Source organism: Nuphar pumila, chromosome 1, assembly GCF_984573655.1.
Source record: "Nuphar pumila chromosome 1, dmNupPumi1.hap1.1, whole genome shotgun sequence".
NCBI lineage: Eukaryota > Viridiplantae > Streptophyta > Magnoliopsida > Nymphaeales > Nymphaeaceae > Nuphar > Nuphar pumila.
This window is the reverse complement of record NC_143249.1, coordinates 150,305,158-150,316,321: the sequence shown is the minus strand read 5'-3', so window position 1 is coordinate 150,316,321 and position 11,164 is coordinate 150,305,158. Positions and strand designations below refer to the sequence as shown.

The window sequence follows — 11,164 nt, the reverse complement described above, 5'->3', positions numbered from 1 at the left end:
AGAGATGTGATGCAAGAGTTGGACACGGTTAATAGGGTTTAGGATTCGTTAGGTTCCATTCATTTATTTAAAGATTCTTATTAGATTTAAATTGAATATTAGATTAGCTTTTGTTTTATAGTTAGGCATTAGATCCATCGTAGATCTATGTTAGATTAGGGTTTTGTGTTTTTTTATATATATTATTTGTAGAGGTTTTTATTTACATAGATGAATGAATGCGTTTGAGTATGTTCACTAATTTTGCATATTTGTATTAGATCTCTAGTTTTTCCTAGTGTAGTATAGGAGTAGCTTTGTAGATCGAATCCGGCAACGGATTTGCATCTGATAGTCAACCCAAACATATTTTGTTTAGTAAAATTCAGTAAGTCGAAATCACAGCTAATTATAATCAGATTTGGATATGGTTTTTTTTAATTTTTGCTACTAAATCCTTAAGATACTCGTATTTAATGCATATTTAAATCCATTTACATGAATAAAAATCTGATTTGGTATGAGCTTTCACATACTTGAATCCAAATCCAAATCCGGTTAGCCAATGCCTGATTAGTTGGATCTGCTATGAGATACATCCAACACCAATCTGAACCTTTTATACCTCTTTTGGTAAACAATTACAAGAGATATTAAAACATATTGCGATATTTTGACAAGATATTTGAGTTAAAAACAAGATAGTTTCAGAATATATTTGTGTGTTGCGACACGTGAAAACTGCGCATTTCCTCTCTCTCTCTCTCTTCCGTCCATCGCTCTCAGATAGGAGGACGGAAGAGACGCCGACGACTCAGCGGTTGCAAAAGAAGCCTGAAGCGGTCGGGATCTGGCCGTTACGCGTTTGCCCTAACAATTCAACGGTTGTTTCGAGGGAAGAAATTCTCGCGGGTTTCCTGCGAATTCTTGCAATTCTAGGGTTCGATCTCCCGTGATGGGACGATTCGGGGGTTAATTAGAGGGGAATTAGGGGTTTCTTGGTCCGCAGGTTCGATCTAGGGTTTCGAGTTACGGGAGGGCTCCGGGATTGAGGAGAAGGCGGGTGGTTTACGACCGGAAGCGGGGGAATTGATGTGTCTCCGTGGGGGCGAGGTCGCGACGGAAACCCCGGGGGAAGATGCAAGGCTATGCATGGGCGGGAAGGTGAGGATCCAAGACGGAAGCGGCATATGCGGCCGGACCCTCCTTGTGCGGCGACGACTGTAACGATTTCTTCTCCTACGGACGCTACTTTTTTCTGCAAGGTATAGAAAACCAGAAAAATTCATCAGTTTCCCTTCTTCGGCATTAAGATTTCGTTGGTTTTCTTTTTTTCCCCTACTTTTGTGATTACTGCGGCATTTACCGGCCATTTGATTAGGGTTCCTTAGATTTGGCGATTTTAGGGCGTAATCCTTGTCCTTTTTTTTTCCTTCGTTTGACTCCTGGGGTTTTTGGTCCTTGTTGTTCATGTGTTTATGTCGATGAAGCTCAAGTTTCCTTGAATTCGTGGTGGCAGTGCATGATTTCCCTATTTGTGCAGTGCGGTTTTGCTTGTTTCGATGATGTTGGGGCATCAAATGGGTGGGATAAACCGTCTTTGCGATCCTTTTTTTCTCTTTTTTCTGTTGTGATTGTTGCCTGGTGATTTCGTCCATGGAGCTGGCTTTCTCTCTGTTGGCAAAGGCAGTCCGTGGTTGTTCTGCTCACGTGCTGAGTTTGTGTTCATTTTTGGCTAAGATGGGGCATGAGCATGCAGAATCAACATCTTCATCTGATTGTTGTCTCTTTTCTTTTTTATTTTTTCGTGGAGCTGGTGTTTTCATGAATTTCCAAGGTTCTTATGGCAATTTATTAGGTCCTGTGCACATAGAACTATTACACATGTAGTTTTCAAATTTTTTACGGTATTTGTGTAATACATCTGCCAAACTGACTGATGCTGATCCTGGTTCATGAGAAGCTGTTCTAGCCTACATCAAGAAGTTATACATTTTGTTTAGTTTAGCTTGAATATTAAATCAACGGAAACAGCGGTCTTGGCACTCACGGTGGATCTATTGATAGTTTGGTATCATTCTAAATCGTCATTTATGGTGTTTGCATCTGAAGATTTGGTTATTTCATGTGCATGATGTTGGGCATGGGAGAAAGAGAGACACATAAACTTAAAAAAACATTATGGCTGGCGAAAATTCTACTTTTGAAAAAAAAAACATTTCGGTGTGATAGGTATGCTGATTGTGATTTAAATGAGGAATCATGTTGGCAGATGAAACTTGCATTATCTTACTGTTGTTGTCTGGATACTGGTAAAGTATTGTTGCCTAATCGGTCAGGATTCACCAAATTTTCTAGATCATCTCAACATTTTCTAGAATCTTTAGGAGTATGTAGATTCCTTAAATACAAGGATTTTTTCTTTACATGCACAAAAGGACGTCATCAGTAGAATAAGCTACTTGAGTATGATGGACTGGCTTGTTGAAATCTTTTTTCTTTTTCCAATATCATGGGTGTAACCTTTATTCCCTTAGTTCCAGTTATCGAGTGAAATAGAGAGAATAAATTACCAAATGAATACTTGATCAAGGACTCAAATTCATCTTTGGAAACACAAAAGGCTGGTAGGTTTGGAACTTCCATTATGTTTTTAGACATGGTTGCTGTCAATGCAGTGTTATGGAGAATGACATTTTCAATTGCTTGCTTCTAAATTTAGCGTACAATTGTTTGTTTGTTTCTTTTTTGCCAAATAGATTCAAACTCTAACTTTTATCAGTAACTGAGTATGGATTTGAAAGAAACTATTGTTCCATATTCGCAGCAGCATAGGAAATGTGAAATCAAGAATTTTAGAATTTCACATGCATACTAACCGCCGTGTGTTGCATCCAAATTGTGACCTTGAGCTTGGTTATACTGGGGATAATGTTGTTTCTGCCAGTCTGATACTAATTTTTATTGCTTTGCAAACATTGGTATATTATGTGAAAAAGGAAAGTTCAAGAGGTTTATGGAATTGTTTCATGCTAACTTTTGTTCATTATTTGTGTTTTCTTACTATTTATTTTGCTTGTCTTATATTTAGCAACATCAAGTTATAGTCATCATTTGAGCTAATTTACCAATTTTCCAATTTTTTTTTTATAATTTGTTGAGATTTTCAAGTTTGCATTTAACTACAAAAGAATTGTGCTTGTTTAAGGCTTTTAGAGAACATTTTGTTAAAAGTTGCGTTACTTTTTCTTATGGTTTTGTCAGCAACTTTTCCTCTTATGTTTATCTTGTTATCTCATTTTGAAGTAATGCAATTTCTTTGATGTTGAAAAAGTCGTAACCTAAAAAATTGCTGATAACATTAGTTCTGCTAAACTATTAATTGCATTCTGCAGCCTGTTGTTCCAAAACAATGACATTTAATGTCTTCCAATAGATGCCTAAATTGGCATTGGCCTATGCAGTATGAATGTGATTTGAACCTTTAAATTTTTTCTTCAAATATATGCCCCATGCATCATGCATGTATCAAATATCTTATGCCTGTGCATTTAACTTGTGAACTTTTGTTTTTTTTAATAAATGTGGGTCCTCATGTTCATTCATGCATATATCTAATACCCTATGAACTTAACTTGTTTCAAATTTCTTTGAAGATTTTGTAATTTCACTTAATTTATTTATCTTTCTTTTACTCCACAATATCAATCCCTTCCATTGTGCAGGATGGTCGCAAGATCAGTGTTGGTGATTCTGCACTATTTCAAGCTGAAGGTTCTCCACCCTTTATTGGAATAATTCGTTGGTTGACAACAAACAAGGAGGATCATCCTAAACTTGGTGTGAATTGGCTTTACCGACCTGCTGATGTGAAGCTTGGTAAAGGCATCTTGTTTGATGTTGCACCCAACAAAGTCTTCTATTCATTTCACAGGGATGAAATATCTGCTGCATTCCTACTCCATCCATGTAAAGTTGCGTTTCTTCGTAAAGGTGTTGAACTTCCTCCAGGCATATCCTCGTTTGTATGTCGGCAAGTTTATGACACAGCGAACAAACGTTTATGGTGGCTAACTGATAAGGATTACATAAATGTAAGTCAACTAGCTTTAGTGCATCCCATGGACAGTATGGTGCTCTATGTTGGTTGTTTCTTTTGGATTCTTCTGGGATGATGATTTTTGTGATTTTTTTTCCATATAGTCTCCTGAAACCTAATTGGACATGACCTTATATACCAGTGGCGTAGAATTATAGAATGTTTGTTCAATATCATGATGAAAATGCTATCCTGATTTTTCGTAATCCTCATTACTGTCTTTGATTTGGAGAGTTGATTACCCAAATTGGGTCAAATTAGTACTCTGCAAGAGATCAGTTTTCATGAAAACCAAGCGGTATATTGAAAAAATCAGCAGCACTTAAAAATTCTAAAAATTGGAAAGCTACTGGCATTGAGGATGATTTGATGCTAAACTTGCCGACAGTACAGTGTGAGTCATGAGCGGAGTTTCAGGGCAGCAACTGACAGGTTGCATGATTTGCTTCCTGTTGGCTATAGTGTTTCAGGGCACAAGTTCTTGTTGAGCTGTGTTCCTCAAACCATGAGCAGCATTGAAAATTTTCTCCAAAGAAGTTGAATGCTAGTGGTATTTTTTGTGGCATAGCTAGCAGTCATGCTGAAGTATATGGGTTTTGCTGAGGGTACCACCAAGTAGCTGGGCTATAGTGTTAGATTTCAAAGAGGTGCAATAGGTCTATTTATAGGCTTTGGATTGCATCAAGGGAAAATGGTTTTTATCTGGAAGCTGTTGTTGCTATGCATGCATCCTTCTGCATTGTAGAAATATAGGTGTCTTTTTCTCCTATTTCTTAATTGTTCTTTTTTTCTGCCGGTCGAATTCTTATTTGCTGTCTTTTTACCTTAGGAGTGGCAGGAGGAAGTAGATCAGCTTTTAGACAAAACCTGGCTAGAAATGTACAGGGAAGGTCGCTCTCCCAAACCGTTGAACAGTTCAGCATCATCACAGCAATTGAAATCTGGTTCTGATAGTGTACCAAATAGTGTTACTTCTTTTCCTTCTCAGGTTAAAGGAAAGAAGAGGGAACGGGGTGATCAGGGCTTGGAGCCCATTAAGCGTGAGCGCTCATCTAAAACAGATGATGTCGAATCTGGTCATGCTAGATCAGAAAATATGATTATGTCAGAGGTTGCAAAAATAACTGACAAGGAAGGTGGCCTTGTGAATTTGGAAGGTGTTGAGAAACTGGTGCAACTTATGCAACCAGATAGAAATGAGAAAAAGGTAGATTTGGCCGGGCGGGTAATGCTTGCAAATATTATTGCAGAGACCGATAGAGTTGATTGCCTTGGCAGGTTCGTGCAATTAAGAGGATTGCCTGTGCTAGATGATTGGCTCCAGGAGGCACATAAAGGTAAGGTTGGTGACAGCAGTAGTCCAAAGGTAGGTGATAAAGGTGTCGAGGAACTGCTTCTAGCATTGCTTAGTGCCCTTGATAAGCTGCCAGTCAATCTTCATGCTTTACAATCCTGTAATATAGGCAAGTCTGTGAATCACTTACGCAATCACAAGAATTTAGATATCCACAAGAAGGCAAAAAGTTTAGTTGATACTTGGAAGAAACGGGTTGATGCAGAAATGAAGATCAATGATGCAAAATCTGGATCAAGTCAGGCAGTCTCTTGGCCTGGCAAATCCAGTTTTTCTGAAGCCTCTCATGGTGGGAGTAAACGTACTGGATCCTCAGATGTTCTGAAAAGTGCTGTTTCACAGCCTCCTTCAACTAAAACAACATCCAGTAAGATTGGCCATGGAGATTCTGTTGCAAAATCAGCATCAGCATCTCCAGGATCCATTAAGTTATCACTGCCTGCATCAACGACAACTGGTTCTAGGGATTCATACAGCAAAGTGGCCGTAACCAGTGGCACATCTGATCTTCCTCTGACAGCAATAAAGGAGGAAAAGAGCAGCAGCTCCAGTCAATCACAGAACAATAGTCAGTCTTGTTCAAGTGATCATACCAAAGTTGCAGGATCTGCTTGGAAAGAGGATGCAAGGAGCTCTACTGCTGGTTCAATGAATGCCAAAACATCTGGCAGTTCATCTCGCCATAGGAAATCAATCAATGGATTTTTGGGATCAGATGTTTCTGTCATCCAAAAGGAGAGTGGTTCGGGGAAGCTGGGCTCTGTAAATAGGAACATGTCATCACATAAAGTGTCTCAATCAGTAGTGACATGTGAGGGAACAGCTGATACACTTGTTGGGGATCATGTTAACAGTCAGAGGCTAATTGTTAGACTTCCGAATCCTGGTCGAAGTCCTGCACAAAGCCTCAGTGGATGTTCTCTTGAGGATATTGCTGTTATAGGCAGCAGAGCTTCTTCACCTGGGGTGTCGGACAAACATGACCATGGTGAGCGAAAGCTAAAGGGTAAAGGTGATGCTTCTAGGGGCAATATAGCTCCTGATGTGAACAACGAGTCATGGCAAAGTAATGACTTCAAAGATGGTTTGAATGTATCAGATGAAGGAGGCAGATCTCCAGCAGCGGCTTTTGATGAGGGACGGAGCAGGAACTGTGAGGATATTGCTAAGACACTGGACATATCAAAAGCTTATTCATCTTTTGGAAATGAAAAACGTATGTTCATGCCTGAACCAAAATATGCGAAGTCTTATGATGCATCTTTTAGCTCCATAAATGCTTTGGTTGAAAGCTGTGTTAGGTACTCTGAAATTCCGACTTCCTTATCTGCCGGTGATGACCTTGGGATGAACCTGCTTGCAAGTGTGGCTGCTGGTGAAATATCAAAATCTGACCCAGTTTCTCCTAGTGTGTCTCCTGGTAGAAATTCTCCTATACAGGAAGATTCAAATAATGGAAAGGACAGTAAGTCATGGTCCTCGCGTGACAACATCGACACACAAGATCAAGGCCAAAAAATTGAGAGTGAAGATGACGATTCTGAGAAGCAAGGAAATGATGCTGCTGCTTCAAAAGTTAGGGAGGGTCCTGAAATAACACATGTCATATCACATAATTTGGAGGACAGTAACATTAACAATGATAAAAATGAGAAATCTCTTGGCTCTGATGAGTTGCATGAGCCTGAAGACTTATGTTCAAGGCCTGAGGGGAAACTGGCTGCTGGTGGATTGTCTGCTGAGTCAAATGGAATGACAATTGGCAAGACATCTCCTGCTAGGGCAACAAAATTCCCAGTGGTTGGAGAACATAGACATGGTTCTGATAAAAGAAAAATATCCAAGAGTGAAGAGGATGCAGATGGCTTCATGGATGCAAAAAAGAAGCCAAAGAGTCCGTCGACATTGGAAAAGGTTAACATAGATAATCTGCGTGAAAAGCTTGTAAATAGTAGCATGACAATGCCAGAGATTCTCCATCCCACTGCATGCGATGGGTCTGGATTTGTTAATGCTACTTTAAATCATGCAGCTAAAGGGAAAACTATGGAGGAATCTCTCTCGAGTCGCGTAGTGGAAACCGATGGCACAGACAAAAGACATTCAAAAGTAGAGGGATCTGCTGATGAGGTCTCTAATGAAGAAAAGCAACCTGCTGTTACTGCAAGTTGCATGGATACTGATAAAGGTGAAGAAGATACTGGAGCTCTTCCATGTTCTATCCCCACTGCATGTCCAGATGATACTGATAAATTGAACTCTAAAATTTTCACTGGTTTGGAAGGTAAAGGTGTCAAGGGGCAGAATGGTAGCGATATTGTGGAGCAGGCTTGTTTTCAGGTTGAATCTATCGAAGTTGGAACTGATGCAGGAGTTGGTGAATCAGCAGTAGCTAATGAAAATGATGTTCGGAAGGAGGAAATATCAGATAAAGAGGTTATTGTTGACCCGCACATTGATGTGTCAACATCTGGTGAGAAATCATCCTTGATTCCAGTCCAAGAAGCAGAGCAGGTCACAGTAAAGTCTGTAGGAGCAGATGTGCCTTTGGAATCTGCATCTGCTGCAGAATCAGCTGGTTTGGAGTTTGTTGCTGCTATTGATTCAGCTTCAAAGTTTGATTTCGATTTGAATGAAGGGTTTCCTGCAGATGATGGTAATCAAGATGAGCCATTATCTGTCGGACCTCCATCTGTTAGTTCCACTGTACATCAACCTAGTCCTGTTCCATTTTCAGTTTCTACAATATCAAGTGGTATCTCGGCTTCAATTACTGTAGCTGCTGCTGCTGCAAAAGGGCCTTTTCTTCCACCAGACAATATGATGCACAACAGAGGAGATATTTGCTGGAAGGGATCAGCTGCCACAAGTGCTTTTAGGCGGGCTGAACCACGGAGGGTTCTTGAAGCACCTGTCCCCAATTCTGAAGTCCCATTGTCAGACACTTCTAGTGGCAAGCAAGGGCGTCCACCACTGGATATTGATCTGAATGAGCCTGATCAAAGAGTGTTGGAAGATGTAGCCTCCAAATGTTCTGTTGACCAAGAGTCAGGATCTGAACCAGATGTCAAACCTTTGGCAAGCAAAATGCTGGGTTCTGAATCAGCTCGTAGTGCTGGACGACTAGACCTTGATTTGAATCGAGCTGAAGAAAGTCCAGAGAATGGTCAAACTGTAGGAACATCCACTCGAAAATTAGGGATTCCTATTTTATCTTCCAGGCCATCTTCCTCTGGTGGACTATCTAATGGTGACCACACTCCGAGGGACTTTGATTTGAATAATGGACCTGGCCTTGATGAAGGTGGTACAGATCCAGGACGCCGGTACTCGCATCCCAAAAGCAGTGGTTCTAACTTTCCACCAGTTGCCAACTTAAGGATGAATGAATTGGGAAATCTCTCATCATGGTTCCCTCCTGCTGGTTCCTATGCACAGGTTTCCATTCCTCCATTTGTGTCAGATAGAGCAGAGCAGCATTACTCAATTGTGGCAACTGCTGGTGGTGTCCAGCGGACTTTGGGTTCAACGTCTGGTGGTCCAGCTGCTTTTGGTGCAGATATTTACAGAGCGCCTGTGCTGTCTTCCTCTCCAGCCATGGCATTCACTGCTGCAACTCCTTTTCCATATGGCAGTTTCCCCTTTGGAGGTGGTTTTCCTCTGGCGTCAACATATTTCACAGCAGGCTCAACGTACATCGAATCTTCATCAGGTGGAGGCCCATGTTTTCCTGCTGTTCCTTCTCACCTGGTTGGACCTGGTGCCACAGTTTCAGCCCCTTACGGTAGACCCTACTTGATTAGCCACCCAGATGTCCCTGGTGGAGAGAGCAGTTGCAAGTGGTCAAGACAGGGTCTTGATCTCAATGCTGGTCCAGGCAACGTTGATACAGATGCTAGGGATGAGAGGTTTACTTCAGCGAGGCAGCTGTCTGTTGCCAATTCTCAGGTATTGGCAGAAGAGCAGGTGAGGATATACCAAGCAGCAGGTGGTGCTGCAGTAAAGAGGAAGGATCCTGAAGGTGGGTGGGATGCAGAGAGATTCGGATATAAGCAACCATCATGGCAGTAGGGGAGATAATGAGAAAGGTTACGATCAATTGCTGGGTATGCGATCAATCTTTTTTTGAAATTTCCTAGCTGTTGCAAAGTCATGTTTCACATGTTCATATATGTTCCTTTTTCTCAACTTGGGGGGTAAGGAATTTCAGGGCCAGGCATCTCTCTCTCTCTCTCTCTGCGCCTGCTCTTGCACAGGTGGATAAGTCTCACACACAAGCTCAGAAATACTTCATTAGCGTTCGAAGTGAACTAGAGGAAAATTCACATGTAACTCCTGTAAATGTTTTGAGTTGAGGTTCAGAAATTCTCCCATTAATTTAAACTTTCCCTTTTGTTTCTTTTTCTCTGTTTTCCTTTTTTCTGCACTTCAGGATTTCATTACTGGAAATCCATTGGGTCAGTGGTAGTTATCTCTTCTAACAATTTATCAAACTGTAATGAGGAAATTTTGGGACATTCTCTTGTTGATGCCTAGTGCTCATGGTTTTGTAATGTTGCTCAGACTGCTGTGTTCTGTAAATTTGCTATTTATGACTTATTAACAGGCATTTGTCATGCATGATCCGCAGACCTGGAGATTTGCGTGCTCTCTATTTTGGTGATGTGGATGACAGATGAGCATGGTTCGCATCAGTAGAGCTTTGCTCCCTCTGATCATGCAACATCCTGAATCATTGTCGCCCTCTCCATCAATGGCCAGGGAGAACCAAGTACATTTACAAAGTGTAACTGCAGCAGGGTTTTCCTTCATTAATGATGGGCTTGCAAGCATGCAGACAACGGGGATGCAGGTATGCTGTTTGAATGCATGCTCTTTCTTTTATGCATATGTTCTTCCAGTGGTAGGATCAGACATATCATTGCTGCATGGATTCGATGGTGGGCTATGTCAAGCAAGGTCATTCTATGATTAAAGCGTTTTGACTCTGGCCTTGTGTTGGAAGCCCTGTAAGACTTCGATGACATCAACAGAGTTATAAGTTGATTCTAATTTACAGAGAGTTTCTGTAGAGCTTGGCTGTCCATTTTGTATAGTGCTTTGAATTTATAGCTGCGAATGTATATGAATTCATGACCAAGAATTTGAGTGAATCCTGGATGAGATATGTAGAATACCTATACAAGGTCACCTGTATTTGGGCACATAGCAATGCTAAGATGTACTTCATGATCTTAGAAATTCTGCTTAAATACTTGGTCAGGAATTGAGTCAAGTTCTATGTCTAGAGATTTATGTTGTGTTTCCTACCAACTGCTTATAGATCTTGCCGTTGTCCTTTCGGTGTCATATTTGGGTGTCATATTTGATTGAATCTACATTTTGGGTCTATGTTGTAAATATTTTGCTGTTTGCCCTTGTAAGTATTTTTACTATTTGCCCTATAACCTTGAAAGCAGCATCTCCTTCACTTCCATGCTTTTCCTATTGTTGGAATGTTGTAACTTGGTAAAAATGATGCAAACGGCATAATGCATCTGAGAGTGTGTCGTCATATCCTCCTTCATAGCTTGGATGCAAAAGTGCATTAAGATTGGATTGTATATTGTTTGATATTTGATCTAAATCTGCCATATTATTTTGTAATTTGGATCCTTAAAACAAGATGCAAATGTGCATTAAGATTGGATTTTGATTTTCTTATTCAGATTTCTTTTGGGTCTGGTCTAATT

The 11,164-nt window shown here is 40.6% G+C and overlaps 1 protein-coding gene across 1 annotated transcript; it reads left to right on the top strand.

Annotated features, from left to right (window-relative positions):
- Positions 1 to 721: 721 nt before the first annotated feature.
- Positions 722 to 10,903, top strand: LOC149849218 (uncharacterized). The gene is made up of 4 exons (XM_089998990.1): positions 722 to 1,244; positions 3,705 to 4,073; positions 4,908 to 9,538; positions 10,063 to 10,903. Exons 1-3 carry the CDS (start codon positions 1,128 to 1,130, stop codon positions 9,501 to 9,503), a joined length of 5,082 nt encoding a protein of 1,693 aa, XP_089855116.1. The 5' UTR covers positions 722 to 1,127; the 3' UTR covers positions 9,504 to 9,538; positions 10,063 to 10,903.
- Positions 10,904 to 11,164: the final 261 nt, after the last annotated feature.

Coding starts and splice junctions, on each gene's coding strand:
- LOC149849218 (XM_089998990.1), top strand. CDS start 1,128: ATGCATGGGCGGGAAGGTGAGGATCCAAGACGGAAGCGGCATATGCGG. Junction 1,245..3,704: donor ACGCTACTTTTTTCTGCAAG/GTATAGAAAACC, acceptor TCCATTGTGCAG/GATGGTCGCAAGATCAGTGT. Junction 4,074..4,907: donor CTGATAAGGATTACATAAAT/GTAAGTCAACTA, acceptor TTTTTACCTTAG/GAGTGGCAGGAGGAAGTAGA.